The sequence below is a fragment of the Mauremys reevesii genome, linkage group 27, assembly GCF_016161935.1.
Source record: "Mauremys reevesii isolate NIE-2019 linkage group 27, ASM1616193v1, whole genome shotgun sequence".
NCBI lineage: Eukaryota > Metazoa > Chordata > Testudines > Geoemydidae > Mauremys > Mauremys reevesii.
In genome coordinates this window covers 4,219,081-4,241,178 of record NC_052649.1, presented here as the reverse complement: position 1 = coordinate 4,241,178, position 22,098 = coordinate 4,219,081, and the positions used below count along the sequence as shown (strand labels likewise).

The 22,098-nt window shown below is 45.1% G+C and overlaps 2 protein-coding genes across 2 annotated transcripts; both read right to left on the bottom strand.

The window, feature by feature from the left end:
• Nucleotides 1-5,252: 5,252 nt before the first annotated feature.
• Nucleotides 5,253-7,031, bottom strand: HOXB1 (homeobox B1). The gene is made up of 2 exons (XM_039516817.1): nt 6,419-7,031; nt 5,253-5,686 (listed from the first exon to the last, which is right to left on the bottom strand). Exons 1-2 carry the CDS (start codon nt 7,029-7,031, stop codon nt 5,361-5,363), a joined length of 939 nt encoding a protein of 312 aa, XP_039372751.1. The 3' UTR covers nt 5,253-5,360.
• Nucleotides 7,032-17,107: 10,076 nt separating this feature from the next.
• Nucleotides 17,108-19,779, bottom strand: HOXB2 (homeobox B2). The gene is made up of 2 exons (XM_039516247.1): nt 19,282-19,779; nt 17,108-18,139 (listed from the first exon to the last, which is right to left on the bottom strand). The coding sequence occupies exons 1-2, from the start codon at nt 19,658-19,660 to the stop codon at nt 17,499-17,501; spliced, it is 1,020 nt and encodes a 339-aa protein (XP_039372181.1). The 5' UTR covers nt 19,661-19,779; the 3' UTR covers nt 17,108-17,498.
• Between the last annotated feature and the right edge of the window lie 2,319 nt (nt 19,780-22,098).

Sequence of the window (22,098 nt, the reverse complement as noted above, 5' to 3'; positions counted from 1 at the left end):
GTTGTGAACATGGGGGCTGGATTCTGCAAAAAGATCTGCTCCGGTACACCAGTGAGCCTGCAGGGAGCCATCAGTGCTGGAACTAGGGGGGCTGCCACACCCCATGGCTTGAAGTGGTTTTCATTATATACAGGGATTACAGTTTGGTTCGACCGCTTTCAGCAACCTTACTAAAAAAATTGTTCCAGCGCCCCTTCAGGGAGCCCAGTTTACTCCAGGACCTAGCCCTAAGGTACTACCCAACACGAGTGAGAGTATCCGAATTTGGCTCACAGTCAAAGTCTGGGGAAATGGGGATGGTTGCACATTCCTTCAAACTGGTCTCACCCGGAGCCACCCTACCCTGTATTATTTTCTTAGCGTGACTTGAACCGGTGCTTCTATAGCCTGGGAATTTTCCCACAATCTGGGAATTGGTGAGTACAATTTTTTTGAATGAAAAATTCCCAATTTTCCCAAGTTGAAACATTTTACTCACACATCCCTGGGTTCTGGGAAATTTCCCAGGCTATAGAAGCACTGTAAAAAACTTGATCTGGGAATTTTTTTCACCAGATTTGCGAATTTTTTAGTGCTAGGTTGGGAAAAGTTGGCATCACGATATAGAAGCACAGACTTGAACCTGTTTGTATTAAAAGGATTAAGGAAAAATAAGTGGGCTGCTTTAGGCTTCAGTTCAGCAAAGCACTTAAGCAGATGCTTACCTTTGAGCATGTAGGCAATGTTGTGGTAGACCTGTTGGTCCCAGGATATTAGTTTCCCAGACCTGAAGAGCTCTGTGTAAGCTCCAAAGCTTCTCTCTCTCACCAGCTGAAGTTGGTCCAATAAAAGATATTACCTCACCCACCTTGACTCGATGATCATGTAAGTTCACCCTTATTTAGCAAAGCACAGAGTTAACTGTAAGAACCCGGACAATCCGTTGACTTCAGTGGCATACTTCAAGTTTAATTAAGCACATGCTTAAGTGCGTTACTGAATAAGGATGATTACTCACATTCTTAGGGATGGGCTCCTTGCTGAATCAGGGTGTTGCTGAATCACTTACACAAAGTGAAATTCAACTAGAGATCAACTCTGATTTGCTTCATTTTGCAAAGAAAGAATCTGTGTTCCTTCTAGCTGCAACCCCCCGCCCCGTTTGTTTTTGCTGTGTGAAATATGAGAGCTGGATAAACATGAAACTACGCACAACTTTCATCTTCTCCTCATTTTAAGGGCATCAGAGGCTTTGCATTAGGAAAGATATTTCTCTTTCCAGTCCCACGGTACTGTTATTAAGTCGTTTCCCCAGGCAGCCTAGTGAGCTTCAGAGGGCTTTCACACCTCCAGCCCCGATCAGCTCTGGGGAGAAAGTTAATAACAGAGCGAAATGGAGTTGAAAGTAAGAAAATATTCTGGTTTCTTTTCTTTTCTTTCTTTCTTTTTTTTTTGTTTAATAGAATGTGCTCTTCTGAGATCAAAAGGCCTCATATTGTGAGAACAAATGCTTTAGGGAGAGAAGAAAAATTTCACACCAAGGGGTAAGGAACACATGGCTCTGAAATATCTGCCAAGAAGGGCCAGGACTCCTGGCCTTCTCCCCAGGTCTGTTCTCTGTGAGCATGGCTAGAAGACAGGAGTCTGTTCAATATCCCTCCCCTAACATCTCCTCCTCTCGCAGAAGAGACCTATCTCAAACAAGGCTATTGTCATAAATAATTTACAAGAATTTCTAAACTGGGAAATGTCCTCTTCCTTTGGGATATTAAAAGAATAAATCTCCATTATGTAGATAGACAGACAGATAGACAGATGTGTGTGCTTATATGTTACATATATATGTTTGCATTGACATTGGAGTGATTTTCCTGCTCACGAAAAATATCATACCAGATGCTCCAGAGATAAATAGATAGATGTGAGATATGTGAATGTATAGATAGATAGATACATATCTTTGTATATCCGCCAATCATATACATACACATATATCTAATACAACTATACACATACATGTATGTATAAATACAGATAAGATAAATCCATCCATATATATGTATAGATATACATGCAATGTTACAAGTGTGTTTATCTATAAACATGTATTTATATGAAATGTATGTAATTTAATATCTATAATAGCATGTACACAAATATGAGTGTCTGTGTGTGTGTATATATATACGCACATATATACGCACATATATATATATATATATATATATATATATATATATATGAGATACAGAGACTTTCTTTCTTTCTTTCTTTCTTTCTTTCTTTCTTTCTTTCTTTCTTTCTTTCTACCAACTAATTCACCAAGCTGGTATTTTTGCGATGTTTTCTAGTTCACAGCCGTGAGTTTCTGTCTGTTAACTTCCAGAAAAACAAGAGGAAGTGTGAGAAATCTGAGGGGGGGGGACACGAAAGAAAGTGTGTGGTGATTTTTTTAAAAGCCAGTGTGAGAATGAAGGACGAAATTGGGGGGGGAGGGAAGAGAGAGAGATGAAACGAGCCCTCTCATAAATGGGAATAGGTCGGAAGGGGTTTACATATGTAAGGGCGCATCAACACAGGCGCTGCGGCCTCTTCCGGGGTCTGCCTTTGAGTTTTAAATGCGAGTTTTCTAGGCTTTTGTAGTGCCCGACATCCTGACATATCAGTAACCTCCTGTCCTTTCTGCTCAGCTCCACCCGCCTTCCCGTCCTGGACCGGACCCCGAGCTCGCCCAACTCTGATCCAGTGGAAACGGCTAATGTCCATTCTCACCTGTCAGCCTTGTGGGCAAACGGGACTCGTCCCTTTACATCTTCGATTAGAAACAGATGCAAGAGACGTGGGACTTCCCTCTGGTGGAAATGCCCCAACGTTATGACGAGTAAGACCCGGCTTTAACTGGACACTTTCAAAGAAAGTTTCCTTCAGTCAAATGGGTTGTCAAAGCATCCAACTCTTTTCTTTCTTTCTTTCTTTCTTTCTTTCTTTCTTTCTTTCTTTCTTTCTTTCTTTCTTTCTTTCTTTTCCCTGTCAAAGGAGACGATATGCAAGTTATTACTTTTAGCAAAAAGCCTTCTCTTTTAAGCTATTGTCTTCCTTTCCCAGCCCTGTCCTAGACTAACTGCACCTCCGAAAACTTTTTTTAGAGCTCACACAAGCTGTGTTCCCCACGATCCTCATTAGAAAGGGGGGAAGAGGGTGGTTACACAGCCTGGGGAAGTTTCCTTAGAACCCTCCGATGATCTGGGCCCAGTTCTTTAAAGCAGCATTGAGCAGCGTTTAAGACATCGATATAGGCAAACCCTTACATTTAATTTACAACAGGTACTTTGGTAAGTTGCTTTCCCCCCCCCCTCCAAAAAAAAAGAGAGGGTTTGCAAATTTCAGCTGAGGCCAGGACAATAGATTCTCCTGGCAGCCTCTCTGTTTACTTGTTTAGAAATCCCAGAGGCGTTTCGAGGTAAAAAGGTCAGAGCTAAAGGGCCTCTGTCCCCTCCCCCACCTTCTCCCCCCCCCCACCTCTCATCCTCCAAAAAATATTAAGATTAAAGTGTCCGATCTTGCGCCCAGTGAAGTCAACGGGAAATATGTCATCGCCTGGTGGAATCAGGCTCCAGCCCCCAAAGGTGATGCAGTGATTATTACTGCTTTTCATTCGGAGAGCAATCATTCCTCAATCGGTGTCTCCGTTTGGGGGCGTGCGGGGGAAGGGGAAAATACCCCTCTTGTTCTTTCTTTCAAAGCCACTGGATTCGCTTTAGAGCATGTTTTCAATAATCCAGAAACCCTCTTTATTTAAATATTGCACCCCACCACACACTGTTCATTCCAGTCGATGCTTCTATTTCAAGAACATGGGTACCGTATAGTTACTGAAATGTGTATGCTTAAATGAGAGAGAGAGAGATTCCTATTCATTTTAGAGCTCGTTCACTGATTAAATACAACGTGCTTTTTTTTAATCGCTAGTTCTAAGTGACTAGAGGAGAAGCTGATTGCTGGATGCCAAACGCCTCCACTTGAAGTTAAGCGATCCGCTTTGCAGGTCCCCAATACACTCGCGTTAACTTTTGCCCTTAGAAGCGGTAAAAAGGTGTCTACGGGGCCCGATCCTGCATCTGTCGAAGCCAAGGGGAGATTTGCCATTTGATCTAAAACCGAAGCAGGATCGGGCCTGTCCTTGGAAAGATTGAGCGGCGTTAAGAAACCCTCCACCCTTCTCCTGTCCCATCACACTCAGCCCACTGGCGGGGCGTGAGATATGTCCATGTAACTAACAACCAAGAGGACTAGACTCTGGAAAATTAAACTTTATTAGACTGAGGTAGTTGCATGTCAGAATACAGAAGGGGGGAGGGGAAATCCCGATAAGCTTTTTTCCGATGTAATTTTCTCCTTAAAACGAAACAAAACAAACAAACTCCACGTTCTTAATGCTGGTCTATGCAAAAGTTTTTCGGGGGTGGGTGGATAATTACACTGTATTTTCCATTATTAAATAGAGTTTCGCTCGGGCTCAGAGAAAGGATGGGAGGGATGCTACTTTCCTTTAAGAGTTCAGGCTATCACAATAGACAATAAATATCATTTGAATCCAGCAGTATAACCGAACGATCAATATCTGGTTCCGCTAAGCATGGCACACTCGCTAACAAAATCACCCCCCAAAAGTACCCGGAGGTCAAACTTTTCCTACATTATTTTTGTGTGTGTGGCTGGCAGCATCCAAACTACATGCCAATTTAAAAAAAAAACCAAACACACGAAACATCTGAACAGCACGGAAAGCCGCGATAGTGCAAAACGAGGGGGAAGGGTTGTGTTCTTTTCTCAAAGGCCTCTGGCTTATTAATAGGGCAAGTCTCACTCCAAGATATACACAGTTTAAAAGTGGGGGTGGGGGGAAACACTTTTTACAATCCTGTGGGAAGAAAGGACACGGGGGAAAAAAATTACATCGAGCAACGAATTCTTACAGCCCAAAGTCATTGTGCACATTGTGGGTGGGTTTTTTTTTTTTTTTTGGAATGGAAATAATTAAATTCGTTTCAAAAGTTTCTCTGGTTGAAAGTGCAATCCCCAAACTTGGGGTGGAAACGTCCCTGAGACAAATGGGTCTTGCCAGGAATGTAGGTTAAAGACACAGCCAGCCCCTCCTTTTTGGAGAGAACTGTTCCTACGGGACGGGCTCATGAAGTAAGAGGGAAGGACAGAGAAATGCAAGCAGGGGTGGAACCATCACAACTCCGGCAACGGGGCACTAGCCAGTGGAGTGGGGTGTGTGTGTGGACGTGTGGGAGTGTACACGGGCTGGGTATCCGTGCCTTGGCTCAGTTTGCAGGGAGATGGCCTTATCCTTCCTGCGCCTTGAAGGGACCGTTTCAGGAGGAAACGGAGTTGGGAGAGGCCTCGGGTGAGGTGAAGCTGGACTGGTCCGAGGCTTCGCCCACTTCCTTAGCAGCCCTGGGGGCAGGAGCGGGGGCCAGGCCTTCCTTCTCCCGCTTTTTCTGCTTCATCCGCCGGTTCTGGAACCAGATCTTCACCTGGGTTTCGTTGAGTTCCAAGGTGGCGGCGATTTCCACTCGCCTGGCCCGGGTGAGGTACTTGTTAAAGTGAAACTCCTTCTCCAGCTCCGTCAGCTGCTTGGTGGTGAAGTTGGTCCGGATGGCGTTGGGGGGGGCGACCAGTCCATATTCAGACACTTTAGCTGTTAATGAGCAAACACACACAGGAAGCAGCAGCAAAGCGTAACGCGTTAAAGCGGTGGGGAGGGCTGACACATGATAAGCGAGGCTCTCTCCCGCGCTCTCTCCAGCCATCCATCACCCAGCCACACTCACCACTTCAGCATCCGGGCCAGTTTCTCGCCCTTAGCTCCATCCACTGCAAGGCCCGAGCGCTCTCTGGACCTGCACGGGTCCTTCCAGCACCGGAAGGCTCCCGTCTGAGATGAACAGCTCACCTGCCCCCTTCCAAATAGTCCGCTGTTGCGAGTCACTGTTTTCTCGGTTCGCTGGAAACTTTCATGGAACTGTCAAGATGGGTGAGGGAGGGAGGTTGGGATTTAAGGGGGATTCTAGGGAAGGAAGCTGAACAATAGGGGAGTGGAAGGGGAAAATCTGGAGGGGCCGGAAGCCACTATCATTCCCCACTTAAGGCAAGATTTAAATCGCTCTGGGCCTAGCACAGAAATTCAGCAGCCCTACATCACTCCAGCAGAATGCGCAGCTTTCAGGACCTCTGTCTACCTCTCCTGCAGCCATGATGTTGATCTGTTCCATTCTCGCTTGAGCTCCTTCCTTGTGACTTTGGGGGGTGGGGGAAGACAAGCTCTCTCCCACAGCCAACCCACAAAAGATTTCTTCCCCCACCTCTCTGTCCACACACACACACACACACACACTTTAAAATAAAGCGATCGCCGAGTTGTCAAACTCACCTGTTTTGGGAGGATTTCTTTTCACTTTCATCCAGTCGAAGGTCTGTGTGAGGCTGGCGGTGGGGCAGAGCTCAGAGGGGCAGGCGTGATCTTTGTCCTCGTTTAAAGCAGACGAAAGGTGGCTGTAAGCTCCCTGCAAGTAGGCTGGCTGCTCCTGCCCATAGGGGTGGTGTTGGTACTGCCCAGAACCTGACACGGCGGGGCAGTAGCCGTCTGACCCAGAGCTGAGGTTAGATCCGGCGGGGGCAGATTGGAAATACACGCCATCCGTTTCCTGCTGGCTGAGGTAGAACTGGTGATGCCCGTAGCTGGGGTTGCAGGCTTGGGGCGGGTACCCTGCGGCTGCAGAGCCCGAGAAGGGGAGGCCAAGCCCTGCAGGGTGGGGGTGAGGGTAGCCTGGGTTCGGCTGAGCAGGATGGCTGGGCACCGTAGCGCTCCCTGCTACGACAAAGCGTCCGTCTCCATTATAACTGTCACTGCTGGGTGTACCTGAGCAAGCAGGGAAGGAGGTTACCCCTTGCTCTAAATGATGGTAGCCCTTGGGTGAGTAGGCGCCCGTCCCACGGTTACAAATTGCATACTCTAAGAAGGAGTTCATCCTAGTATTGTCCATCTGCCAGTGATGGAGGAGGGTCAACCTGTTTTGGGGGGATTTCGCCTGCCCTACAACCTTTAGATAGTATGTCAAAGCTGTAAAACTTCCATCCATGGATCGCTAGCCTTCGAACCCCCCAGAGCCTGCCGAAAGGGGGGGGAGTTGTGGGGTGGGACCACGTGGTTCGCCACGAATCCAATGAGCAAAGACCTCCTGAAGTTTGTCAGATATCTGCGCTCATCCATCAAGCCCCTGGCATTTGCATGACAAAGGAACTTCAATCAAACCCTGCCCATCAATCTGATAACAACACGTATATGTCAAAATCTTTCCTCAAAGACTTTAAAAGAGAGAAGGGAGTGGGGGGGGAGCAGAGAGTTAGAATTATTCAAGACTGTTTTAAGTGTTAAAAAGGCCCTCACATTATAAGATGTGACCAACTTCATCAGAACTTTTTCCCCCAAATAAAAAGAACTTTTTCCCCCCAACCCCAGTTCCATGTGAGACAGAGACAGAGACAGAGGTAGGGAGGTTTCACTACTTTTTCAACTATAAATATGCTCTTTTCTTCCTTTTAAAACTTTCTCTGCAAAGTGGCACGAACGTGTTTGGAGTTTGCTTGGATGAAAAGGCTAAAAAAACCCAAACCAAACCCATCTGTACTTTCATCTTATTACCCTAGCTTTGTGTCCAGAACCAGCGTGGGTAAAAGCTATTTAATTCAATCAATATTCTAATGAGCAGATGAAATAAACTTTGAAAGACAGAATGTCTTTGTTGGAGAAACACCCCAGTACACAGTATAATAAAATGAAGAATGGAACTGAAAATATCTATCTAATCATAGAAAACGGGAAGTTTCTTTTGCAAGCGTTTAATAAATGCCAGGATTTTAAGCTGCTTTTTTTTTTCAGTTACAAACATAATTTGGTCTCTTTCTGATTCATGTATTATATCAAGGTCTTCTTGTGGCACCGTCCAAATTGTGGGAAGGTACAAAGAGAAAGAACCTAAGTCAGACTTACCACTCCACTGTTAATATAATGGAAACAGAGGTAGGCAACATTTATTTACTTGTTAGCACATGGGAGACAAGAGCATCTAACAATATGACGCCCACAGTCATTTGTTACTTGTCAGGATATTTACTGGTTACTCAGCCCTTAAGAAGAAGCAGGAGTTTTTTAGGCCAAAAGTTCACTTTAAGACATATATACAAGTTCTTTAGTCCAGAGGTTTGGCTGATGCAACGCTTTTGGAAACAGCGATAGATGTGACCAGAGCAGGGTCCCTTTTCCTTTAAAGCCTCCAAAGAGAAATTGAATGTTTTAGCTAGTTATATTTCTCCTGATGAACTAATGGGCTTCTGAAAAAGTTTCCTACATCACCTGATTTCTGTTCGTGGAATACTATTCAGAACGAGGTATCAGTTAGGCAGATTCTTTGAGTTACACGTGTATTGTGGTATTTAGAACGTCCTACTTTTGAATAACACATAGGCAAACTAATTATCAAAACCCAGACAATTAACACGTGATTCTTTTTGTAAATGAAATGCGTGTTTAATTTAAAGCCAGGAGTGGTTTTTCTATATTATATAGTACTTATTTGGGGGTTGGGGCGGGGGGTGAGGAAGGAGAGAAAATGAATTTATTACATTTAAATAATACTTAAAATAGATCACTCCTGGCTTATTATTATTTTTAAAGAATCAACGTATTCCATCACTGAACCGGTTTTACACAACCGCTCTGATCATTTTCAATTCTCTCATCAGAGTATGTTTTATTCCATTTAAAATATAGAAACATTCGGGAGTTTCCCGGATTGCCTCAAGGAGATCTCACTATTGCAGCCATGTGGAGGGGAAGACAGGCTGTAGTCGGTATCCCCCCCCACACCCCATGAAACCTCCCTTGGTGAAAACCAAGCCAAGTGATCAGAGCTGAGAGTTGTACTTTTCAAGAGTTTGGGGTCGCGATGGCAGGTTAAGAGAAGACATTAAAACGCCTTCTTAGTGCGATCAAGCAATGGCCATGTATAGCATAACACTTCCGGCCCTGAACACAAAAGAAAGCATTTTTAATATTAATCAGCCCAAATCCTTGCCCCTTCAGCAAAGGGGGAATATAACAGTGACAGGAAATATAATTGACTGGAATCAGAGACAAAGCCAATCTTCCTCCAGTCTTTTCTTGTGGAGGTGATTCTCAAATCAAGGCAAAGAAGGTGAGGTGATGTGGGGGGTTATTTTAAGAAAGGGGATGCTGAATCCTCTTCCCCCCCACCCCCACCTCCTCCTCCTCCCCACCCTTTGGAACTCTCTGGCCGCTCGCCATCTGCTCCACTCTGTTAGCCTAGGCCCTGTCACCCCCATAAGGATGCATCACTTAGCTTTCTTCTTATCTGTTCTCTGGAACCCATGTGCCAAGTATTCACAACGTCCCGGATAGATATCTGGGGCTAATGGTGAGATCAAAGGCGCTGGAGTTAAAATAGCCCCGTCCGTCATAAGCTTTTATTTTGTTGGTGTTGCTATAGTGAAAAAGCACCTTCCCCAGGGCCAGTTTTCGATACTGTCTGTAACTCCAGTTCAGTGGCACCTCTCCACCTTCAAGTGGGATCCCATTGACTCGTGAAGGAAGGTGCTAGTCCGCACAAGCGTATCAAAATCTCATCCCCATTGCGAGCAAAAAAAGTGGCTTATGCTTTTACACCAAATGGCAGCCGTGCCTGCATTTCAACTCCAAATCGGGGTCAATGGATCACGTGCAGTTATAGCGTGGGGCTTTCCAAATCGGCTACGTGACTTTCAATGCCACTTGAGCTCCTAAATCGCTTTCCTTTTCCAGACCCTCGCACCATTGGTGATTGTTTTACATGTTACTTCGTTTTATTTTACCCAGTGGAGAAGCTGGGGGGCCTCACTTCAGGACAAGACCTTCAGAGGCATCAGAGGAAGGAGACACCCGATCATTGGTAACTACCAAAAAATAAAAAAAATCTCTGGTGTTCGCGGGTCATATTATGGGCAGCTGCTTCTCGAGAGAAGGGAGGTTACAGAGCTTGCTGAAGCAACAGAAGAATGGGGATCCCGTCAGGGGAAAGCGGTTTAGTCCATCAAATCTCTGGTCCCCCTCCCTCTTTTCTTCCCCTAAATACTTAATTAGTCATTACCCTTTAATTATATGTATTGCTTCATTATATTAGATGATATTAATTAATTATATTCTATTCTATTTATTGCTTCATCAATCCCCTAAAGCACAACGACCCACAGAGACTTTCAGATGCTGCTGGCTTTTCGCTGGGTGGAATTAAAACAAACAAACAAAAATTAGCTGGGAATTTTGAGGCTGGGGGAGGGGAAAGAGTCCAACCTGACCAGAAGAATTGCACATCGGTTGCTCGCACCGATTAGCGGCAAGTGACAAGAACGAGCGTGTTAATTGCTGGCCTAGACTCCAGATCCTTTATGTTATCTCCCTTTAGGCATTGAATATTCCATACAGGAGGATCTTCCCCGCCCCTCCAGCTGAATTTTGTACTCCTAATTTATGAATCCGGGCCTGCGGGTCTCATTTTCCCCTCGGAGCACGGAGCTAATGACTAATCCTAAATATAGGCTTTATATGAGGTGACCGGTCTTGGGGGTTTCCTTTAGCACGCTCCAATGGTCCATCTCCAGCAGTGACCAATGCGGAATTCTTCAGTGGCAGACACTCCCTCTACCCCACGCACACCCCGCCAGAAACACACTCGCGACGCATATAACTGCGTAACATTATGCTACGGGGCGCGCAGGAAGAGGCAAGGAAGTTCCAACTGCAGCCTCGCGGGCAGTTCATCGGTGATTATTCATCGGATTGGCTTCCCTTGTCGTAAACAACCGCAGCAGCTGCCCTGTAACGGCGTAGGAAAGAAATCCAGCCAGGGAGAACCATATAGTTCCCCCCGGCCATGCCTATGATTTCCCAGGCTTTATGGGGGGCCCTTAAAGAAACCTTTTCTAACAGGACATCCCGTGGGCACAGAAAGGGGTCCCATGGAACCTACTGGTGTGTTGATCTGAAAAGGGAAGGTTTCGCTCTTTCTTGAGCGATCGCTTGGTTTTAAACACTTTGGTTGACATATTTGATACTGGAAGGAAAGAAAGAAAGAAAGATCTATAGCAGAGTCTTTTGTGGCAAGCTCTTAACGGAAGTGGAGCGGGTCTTTTAAAGGTATCCATTTGAAAGAGGCTCGGCCATGGAAAGTTAAACATTTCCAAGGTTTCAGGGCACTTAGATCTTTCTATTTTGAAGATCAATATAAGGGTTAGCAGAGAAAGTTTGTTCCCCCGCCCCCAGGAAACGTCACGTCGGGATCCTCCGTTATTTGATTCATAAGGAACATTGCTGATCAATCGGTGGCTTTCAGACATCCGTACAAAAATATTTGATTTGGCCTTTTTTTTATAGAGTTAGGTATTTTGTCAGTGATTTTTACAGCATCTCCTCTGTTTGTGATATTTCGGTCCAAAAAGGAAGGGGGGAGGGGGAAACCCACTTCAGAGGTTGCGGTCCAAAGAAATATTGACGGGAACCTCTGAGCATCGCTGTTCGTAGATCCCGACACCAGAACACGGGCCATTGTGGTATTTAGTCTGACTTCCCCTATAACACAGGCCAAAGCACTCCTCCAAAGTCATTCGGTTTTGAGCTAAAAAAAAAATCCAATCTTGATATAAAAATGGTCAGTGATGGAGAATGGGACACAACCGCGATGGTTCATTACCCTCCCAGATAAAAAATGATGCTATGGTGTTGTGAGTGAAGAAGAAGGTACGTTTTAATTCTTACCTTGTTGTGCTCCATAAAGCGACAAGTGTGTGGTTGGGTATTAATTCAGACCAGGGGATATCAAGGGAGACCGTGTTTGGGGCGATAAATAAATAATTGTAACTCCATTCTGTGTGTGGATATCTCCTTGCAGCTGGGGTAAATGGACACAACTCTCCTTTGAGGACGCTGCAATTTCGCTTCTCCCCCCCCCCCCCAGCAGATAATTTGGAGCCTGGAGTTACGCATCTAAATCCATACTCAGGTACCCACATACAAACGGACTCATTTTCAAAGATGCTAAGTACATGCAAGTTAAGGGGAGTTACAGGTGCTCAGCATTCCGGGGGAGGGGAAGAAGCCTCTTTGATTCAGGTGCGTAACTGTGGATTGAATTGGCCAAGGGTAGGCTTCAAAAAATGAATATACCCCCCATTGTTGCTATTCGGAGCGACAGCCTGCTGAGTGGAGGATCTGAGCCAGAGGTGCATGGGTGTGTATTTCCGTTTCAAGAAAAAGTGTCAAGCCACGCGGATGAAAAGCTCTTCTCCATTGGCTGTTTGATCCAGCTCCATCTTTCTGTTGTGATCCTGGATACTTTTCAGAACTGAAAATCTGTGGACGCACAACGGCTGCCAAAACAATCGGTTTGAATTTAGTCAGACGCCTTTAAAACTTTCCAGCTGGGTGAGAGTTAAGTGGCGAGGGGAGTAGATGGGTGTCTGTGTTAATGGTTTCTTTTTACAACCTGGGGGAGAGATTCAGATACTCAGAGTGAGTCACGCATCCCTCATTAGGGACTAGACTGCAGTCCTGTGGAGAGAACAGGATTGGGACGCGGGAAACCTTCTCCTCTGCCACTGACGTTCTGGGTGACCTTTGGCGACTCACTTGCTCTTCCCGTGCCTCTGTTTCCCCTCCCTCTAGTAAATTGTAAAACGCGTAGGGGCAGGAGCATAGGGCATCTTGGTATGTGTTTGTGCAGTGCCCAGTACAATGGAGTCCGTAGGTAGTACTGGAATAGTGATCATTGTGCAACCCTTACACGCATTGGTGAGCGCTTCCTCAGGACATGAATTAGTCCCTTGGGTTGGACCTCAATGGGACAGCTCACCAATATGAGTAAGGGGAGCCCAATTTGCCCGGGAATTTAACAACACTCCTGGTTTCAAGGCGATTTACACTAGCGCTCGGCCTCTTGCAGAACAGGGTCCTATGAGCTTGTTTCTCTTGAAACCAGATCTGCACTTCGGATATTTCCTTTGGGGTTGGGGGGAGATAATAATGGATCCATCTAGAATTGCGAGACACATTCAACAGGGATTACCTGCCCGATCACATCGTTACTTTAAAGAGTTTGTTTAGCTCAGATATAATCTCCTTTCATATTTTCACGGTCTTGTAGGAAAGTATCAAAGAGAGGGAAAAGCGAACGGTTGGGTTGGTCATATCGGTGCATGACATGAAAAGGGCGCAGTTGTGCAAAGGGATGTAATGGCTATTGACTGCTAAGGAGCGCACAGGGCTTTAAACTGTCGGAGCCTGGGCAAACCCTGCTGGCTTATTCCTGTGTGACCGTGGCACAGTCGAGAGGAAGAAATTGAGATGCCAGACACTCCCGGTGCAATTTAAAACAATGCGGCGTTGCGTCCAGGATTGCAAGCAGATGTAACAGCAGAGATTGGTATTGTGGTGCATACCAACATAGCTGTCTAATGATAGGGATATCTGGAGATAGGTTCCATGCAAGCGAAATAACGCGAGAGAAGTGATCTGCTCACGAGAGATTGTCTAGGCTTGGTTCAGATTCTGGTCTCCACCGTTTAGAGGCAGTTTGGGATAATTTCCCAAGATAAGGTAATGGGCGCGCCTTGTTCCACTTGTGGCAGCACATACCCGCCTCCTGGGATGCGCAGTTTAGTTTTGTTTCCAGGGGCATTGTCCACTGGTCCTTCCCATGACCCATAATCTTCAGGGCCTCAATTAGCTCTTTAGCAAACATATGCACAGACTAGATCGGCCCCAGATAAATATGACTTTAGCATCATTACAACACGTGTGAGCGCATCCCATGTACATATATCCAGGTTAATAATCGCTAGTCAGTTGCGGTGTTTTGACAACGATCAGGGGGCAGAATTTGCTTAATAGATGCCCTCTAGTTGCGGAGAACAGAAGGGTAAGGTTTCAAAAAGCACATGCTCCGTTTGTTTGACATTTTGAAGAAGGTAAAGAATGGCTGGACTAATGATGAAGTCTTACAGTCATTCAATAACTTAGATTTTATTGAATATCGCCCTTCTCTCCTCCGACATTTCAGTCTTGCTAATTAGGACAAATAAGAAGGGTGGCTGGGAAGGAGGATAATATCTGGCGAGGGCCCATTTATTAAGTCACTTTCCGCGGGTGTGGAATTGATTTGTGACTGTGACTGGCAGGTTTTCTAGACCTGCAGCAACTTTGAGAAGTCATTATGATCTGCAGAAGGGCCATTGTTAGAGATTTGTATTGATAAGGTGTCAGTATTTGCATTGGCGAGCGTGTAGAACTCCGTTCTCTCCTCCTCGGCCCTGCCTCACCTCCTCCCTGGTAGATGTTGGAAAGAACCCAGCCATCCCCACAAAAACGCCACCCTGGGGAGAGGCCGCCTGCCCAACACAAGATGTCCCTTATTCTCTCCTCCTCCCAAAGGGGGTGAGGGGAATCAGCTGAAGGATTGAGTTGCTTGGAGATCGCCCGTTGCATGAGGAGCAACCTTCTCTGGAGAGGCAAATGGGGAAAGGCACATAAAAGATACAGAGAAACGTGTTACCTCCTGCACTGAAAATGGCTCAACTAGTGTGTGTGTGTGTGTGTGTGTGTGTGTGTGTGTGTGTGTGTGTGTGTGTGTGTGCGTGTGCAAAAAAATGCCTTTAGTGTTTTTTTAGATAGGGAAAGTTACTCTGTATGTTGGATGTATCCATTTTTACTATGTTCAGCTGATATTGACTAGGTATAACGAATTCCTTAATATTCCCCTGTAAGACTGTATGCAGGATTGCGGGGGGGAGGGGAAGAGATGTGAAGCGTTGGAACAAATGGCCCTTTGATAAACAGCGTCTGGCAGTGCCAGCCCTGTACTTGAGTGTGTTCCAGAAACTAGAGATATTAAATAAACTTAAAGATAATGAATAGCCTTCTGTGGTACTTTGGAAAGGCGCGTTCTGCCGGGGCTTCAGGACGTTCAGCGCGGACACGAGTGGCTAGTAAAAGTGATTGACTTCTAGAAGAGGAAGCTCGTGGCATTAACAGGAGGGTCGGTGTTTTTACTGGTATGTATTTGTTGAGTAAGAGGTAGTCGAATATTTGAATTGCAATATAGTTCGATTTTTCAGCGTAAACATTTTCAGTCCCGCAGTAACGTAGTGCAGTAGCAGCGTTTTCATTTAAAAATACAGCGCAGCATTGGTTCTGAAAAGGCGAAGTGCTGTTAGCATTCAGACTAAAACGTGTAGGCTGGAAAGCGCAATTCCCTGCTGTAATTGGCAGAAATGTCTGGGATTTTTTTCCTAACCGCAATTTCAAAACGTGTGTCTTTCTTACCTAACTGTTTTAAGGTTGGCTACATTTGAAGTTCTTCACCACCGCCAAAGCAATGGGAGATGACAATGATAGGTCTTCCTGCACCTTTCTGATGTGTGAATTCTAGCAGTAAAATGAAGGCTAGGCAAAATCTTAAATCTTCATCGAGAAGAGACACAGATCCGGTGAGGTAGAATGTTCTCTCTTTGTTGTACCAGAGAGAGAGAGAGAGAAATCCACCCTCCCCTATACTACAACTGCGTCGACAGAAGAGATTATTTACCTCCCTAGACTCCCACCCTCCCTTAGCTTCTATCATGGCGGCCTGTTTTCCTTGTCTGGCCACAGATTCCTGCGCCATTTTAAGCAGCCAGGGAAGAAAGAAGAGCCCCCTTCTCTTCCCTCCTCCCCACTCCCACGCTCTCCCCCGCCCCGCCCAGTCTTCTGGGTTTCAATGCTACTTTCACACAAACTCGACTTGAACGCCTACCAAATTTCTGCCGTGTCTGGGGAAACACCAATGACTTAGCAAAGACGTAATATGATTTATTTTTGTGTCACCGCGATTGATTCCTCCGCTGACCCCTTTTCATTCATAACAAGCCCCCACCCCCTTTTGATATATGAGTTTTGTGTTTAAAATTACATGTTGGACGAAAGCTTTCCTAAAAGGACGCGCGAGCCAGGACAGAGCAGCACAAATTGCTCTCGAAATCACCCCAGATTTATTAGTCCTGTTTTTTTTCTGGCTTGTTTCCCCTCCCGCCCCGCTTAACTCCCCCACTTTTAAATGTATTGTCTCCCCTCTTCTTTCCTTTATACCATTTAACTGCTGGTTAAAAATATGTAGTCAGGATGCATCCATGGAGTATTTCTTGAATCTATTTATTCTTTTTCCCCCCCCCTTGTGTAGCATGGGGCCTTTTTAATTGGTAATTTTTTGCTTCAGGGGATGAGATATGGAGGATTGGATTCTGTCTTTCTGGATTGTCATTTGCTGTGGTGTTAACACTCACGGGAGCCGGGAAATATTTATAGCAAACTTTTAAACAGCAAACGTTTCTAATCAGAGTGCGCCGGACGCGCGTTCTCAGGACCGAGGGGTGTTCTTGAAAGTATTGTGTAGCGCTGAGATTTTAAACTGTGGGATCTTTGCATTTATATTTTACTTCCGTCGATTTTTAGCTAACAATATTTTTGCTAGAGGAGTGGGAATGGGATGTTTAAAGAATGAATATGTTAAAATTCGAAGCGAATGTCTTGCTTTGCTTTATTCTTTGAACAAAAAACCCAGTGCAGGGAAATCGAACAAGGAAATTTAATAAATACAGTATTCCTGATTGAGACCCGCTTTCTATGAAAAAAAAATATGTATGAGGTCACATTTCTTCTTATCCTCCCAGTCTACACAAGAGAATAAAAAAACAGCAGATAGTCGCAAAGAAAGAAAGCGAAGGTTCTAACTTCTGGGGGGAAACGAACAAGGTTCTCAAAGACAAGATATAAAAATGGCAACACATTGTTTTAATTTTATAAAGACATTTATTTAATCTATGAAAATAATGTACAATAAATAATTTGCCATTTACTATTAAAGGATTTGAATAAATAGTCTACATCTAAAACTTAAAAAGGAGGAAACAAAATTCCTCCGGGTTTTTTTTTATTATTATTATTATTTATTTTTATTAAGAAATCTAAAAGTTTCGTTCGGATTCCTGAGAAAGTCACTTGAAGGATTTACAAATGTTTTCTCTCGCGTGTGTGCGTGAGGGGTGGAGTGTGTGTGTGGGGGGGGTTGTTTGTTTATTTCTTTTAAATAAATAAGAAAGACTAGAAGTGTAATTAAATACCTGGATTTAGTAAACACATAGGATCCTTTTATTTTTTGAGGCTATGGGAATAACTGTTTAAAGGATGGGCCATTCTTATGATCTAGCTTCCACATTAGAACGAATTTTAAAGGGGGCGGGGGCGAGGGGAGACGGGGTCTGAGAAAGTACATGGCTCCATGATAGAAATAGTCTGGTGTCCAGTGGGGGCCTGGTGGAGGTGCGTGTGAAAGGGGCGACACGGCCAAGGCAGAGAGACCTGGGTGGGACTGTTATTGGAAATTCAGATGCTGCAGGTCTATAGTACACAGTGTGCTTGTAAAAAAGTCCAGGTCTTCCTCCGAGAAGTGGACGGGGCTCTGCAGGGAGCCCTGGAGGCTGGAATCTGTGGCGAAGATGCTCAGATCTGGCAACAAAGGAGACTCCTGCCTCTCCGGGAAGACATTGTCCGCGCTGCCCGCTGCCCCGCTCGGCTCCATTATGGACCCTGGCTCTGCGGTGGGCGTTGGGTAGCCGGGGCTCTGGGGCTCTGCGGGCTGCCGCTGAGTGCTGGGCGGCTCCTGGCTCGCCTGGGTTTTGGTTTGAAAAGGGCAGGGGGGATCCAGGGCTTGGCCAAACGGGGAGTTCTCCTCCGCCTCGTCGTTGCATTCTTCCAGGTTGGGGTAGCCGAGGTCCCCGTCTGAGGGGTCTTGGTGCTGGGTCTGCCGCTTGTGCTTCATCCGGCGGTTCTGAAACCACACCTTGACCTGCCGTTCGGTCAGGTCCAGCAGCGCCGCGATCTCCACCCGACGGGGCCTGCACAGGTATTTGTTGAAGTGGAATTCCTTCTCCAGCTCCAGGAGCTGGGTGTTGGTGTAGGCAGTCCGGAGCCGCCGGGAGCCGCCCGCGCTGGTCTCTGGGAGCCCCTGGGTGTCTTCACCACACACACACAACCGCCCATTTAAAAAGGGACGAGGAGGGGGAAAAAGAGAGAGAGAGAGAGAGGGTTGGAACAACCATCGTGATGAATGAGCTACATCCCTTAGCTTGCCATTGCAGGGCAGGGCAGAAGGGTGCCCGGTGCTAAGCAAGGAGCTGCCACAGGAGAAAACAGAATTTACCATCCTCCCAAATCACCCTCACGGTCCCTTCCCTTACCCCCAAAGAAAACGATTCACTCCCCCAATCCCCCCACTCCAAGGAAAAAAATATCCCTGTCCTCCCAGCCCTCAACGGAAGGAGGGGGGGGATTTCTTCCCCCTTGTACATTTGTTGCCAACAGTTTGGAAACTCTAAATCTTTGGGGGGGGGGACCCAGTGGACACCAGGAAAATACCGCCCGTTTCACACGTTGTGGTGGTGGTATAATTGACCGGAATAATGCTTTTTTTGTAAAAAAGAAAAAAGAAAGAAATCACACACTCCCTCTCAACACACTGAGAAAGGTTCTGCGCTTTGGGCCACCAGAAAAAAAAACCCGATATTTTGGGGAAGATTATTTTACCGAGAACACGTTGAAAGGGCCGTTGCGTTATTTTGCTATCTGTGGCTTCATTTTTGTATTTTATTTTGCATGTTCCTAATGGATACCGATAAAGCAAATTCTATCTCTTTTCCCCCTCCTCCACGGCAGGCACACACACAAAAGCTCCAGCAAATCTCTCCCCCCCACACACACACCCCAGCTCTCCAGCAGGCTGTAAATAGAGGGGAAAACATTTCTAGACTTGCGGGAATAACAGAAAAATCGAGCCCTGACATGTTAGAATTTGGCTTCCAATTCAAACGGATGCTCCTGTAGCTTGTAGGTTTATTCCCTCGGAAAGATTTGCAGAACCCGCAATGATTCCCTCTTTGCTTTGCCCTGGAGGGGGGGGGGGACGACTCCAAAAATAAGGCTGCATATCGCTGCGATGTATTTTATTGCGTAACACCGTTTCAGGGATGGATGGATGGATGGATGGATGGACGCGGGGGGGCAGGTGAGGGGCGAAATTATGCCAACATGTTTATGATTTGAATCCTCTCCAACCCCACTAAACACCCCCATCACCCTCACCCCTGCATTGTACAAACCTGCAGGAGATCCAGCCGCAGATCCCGGGAAGGAGGAAGAGGATGGCGAAGAGGAAGAGGAGGATGGAGCCTGGGTAGCTTTCTTGGCTGATTTCTTCTCTTTCATCCAGGGGAATTCTGCGGCCAAAGGGCCGAGCTGGATTGGGCGCTGCTGGACCAGGCCATGGGTTGTTCTTTTTTGGCTTCTTGGTCTCGCCTGGCTGCTGGAACAAGGATTCAGGCTGAGGAGGGTTTGCTCAAAAGGAGGTGGAATTAATGTCGAGTCCTTGATTGATGAAGTTTGAAATGTCTCCAGGACAGCGGGAAGAGACGTCAGGCACTCTGCGAGCGAAGGCTGGCTATTTATAAACCCGATCTCCCTCTCAAATTCAAAATTCATGGCTTTTCCAGGGCCCAGTGGAGAAGGGAGGGGAGGTGGAGAAGGAGGAGGGAGGAAATCTTAGGGCCCCCGTTTTTTTTATTGTTATTGTTATGATGACGATTCTCAGGCTTTTATAATTGTTATATTGCTGATAATACAGGCGTATGGGGACCTCGCTCTATTAAACTGGAGACTGAGCCGAAAATGCAGCCAATTCCTGGTCACATGACCAGCCTTGGCCAATGGCAGGCGGGGCCTGCTGGAAAACAGAAAGCATTATTTTCTTTAATAGATTAAAATAAAAATGGTCCTTATGAAACATCCTTTGCCCCCCTTTTAGAAGGACTTGGGCATTTAAATAGGTTTACCTCGATGCTACAAAAGTGGAGATGCCTGTAAGGCAGGGAAGGGTGGGAATGAGAGTAGGATTTGCCTATTTAACTCTTTCCCTCCCTGGGAAAAGAGTGGCTGATTAGCACATTCTGGAAGACAGGCGCAATTAAGAAGCGAGCTCATTACTCTTTTTAAAGTTTTGACAACGGATTGAAATCAGGAATAGAAAAGAACTTTCCTAAATTAAGGCAGAGGCAGTCTCCATTAACAGCCAGGGAACACTAAATCGAATCAATGAGGCAAATTGGAATTTCAGATTTACCAGTATCTGCAGCTGGGATTTTTAAAAAAGTTCAGGTCAGTATGCAAGTTTAATTCAGAGGTTTATTTTTTAGGCAGCTAGAGGTTCTTAAGAACATTTTCGATCCTTTGAAGTCATAAAGCAAGCATTAAAAGTTGACTAGAAAAATCTTAGCTTGTTAAATTACCTTAGCTCCCCCACTCCTAAGTGAGACCTAATGGATGCTTTAAACTTTGCTGCAAGAGGAAAAACGTGTTTTAAGGTCACTGATGTCTTTGAAATCAGATTTATGTCGCTAAACAGCTCCCCTTTAATAGTTTAGGAAAAAAATAATTAAATTAAAAGTCATTTCCCAGTAAGATTTTTCTTTTAAAGCCAGCAGCTTCACACACACCGAAAGAGAGAGAGAGAGAGACGATCAATCTTTTGTTCGAAAGCCTTTTGACAGCTGGGCCTTAACCAATTTACCAAAGAAATTTGGCTTTTATTAGAGTTACTGTGAGAGGAATTATTCGAAAACTTTAACCTAGAGAAGAGCAAAATAAGAAAGATTAGACCATGAACAATTGTGGGGGGAAAAAGACAAAAAATAATAAGGGATTCTGAAAGCTTAGAAGGTTTTTAGTTTGTTGGTTCAAGATCTATTTTCCCGCATCTTGTAGGAAAGAAGGGCTGGCAAACTGCAGTCATGCAGGCAGTAAAGCCTAGAAACTTTTGTCAGTTCAAACATCCGTGTGGGTGGTAAGCATTTAAAAAGAAACAGAAATCTACAGCCAAGCCGAATTGCAGGGCAGCAAAAAGGAGAGGAAAATAAAACCCGGACATGGGCTTAAAGTTTGGGAGAGTATTTTTCCAAAACGTCCCTATCTGTTTGATTCGATTTCTGCTGAGATCAGGAAAAAAGGTAAAAAACAATTGGCAAATCAGAACAGAGATCAGAATCAAAACAATTTAAAATCTGGTTTTATTTGACTCTTAGTTTTAATAATGAAACAGGACAGTATTTTCTACTGCCTGGGAGACAGATTAGTTTATAAGAGGTGTGGGACATGCTGAAATAATTTGGAAAGTGACTAGAGCTTCTTTCATTTTTTTCTTCTTCTTTACTAACACTAACGTTACAGCCATAAAACCTGTTGGGGGAACATTTTTTTTTTTTTGCTCTGTATTTCACATGGAGTGATCAGATATTAAATGTTCTTCCTATTTAAAGGGGAAAGTCTTTCTTTCGTTCTTTCTTTTATTAGATAACAATACCTTACATGTATACTGAACCTTAAAGGCAAATGCAAACTTCTTTTTAAAGGCAAAGACAAGTCGTCTTATTTAATACAATCATGTGCAAAATAAAATTGAGAACAGGGACGCTGCAAGGTGGGGCGGGAGCGGGGGGGAAGGGCAAAAGAAACAACATCAGTCTGAACCATGAAATGTGACATGGGTCTGTTGGTGGATTCACTTTCGCTTATTTTGAAACTAGTTCGGAGCAAAACCGAACAATATGGCGCCCACTCTTTTCGATTCAGTTACATCTCCCAGAAAATTAGATTGGGAGAAGCCCCCAAAACCTTGAATATTGTTATTTGATCTGATCTCAATCAAAGCTTCCATGCTGTTAAATCATAGCATCACCGAAAATTAAATTTCTTCCTGCATGGATGGATATGATCCACTTACAGTCCTGTGTAGAAAAGCAAATTTCTTCTTCTTCCTTTTTTTTTTTTTTTTTTTTTGCTTATTTGGTTAATTATTATTGACGACTGCACAAAGCCTAGAATGACTAACCTGGCCTTTCACGTGTTAAAAAGAAATCAAAGATAAA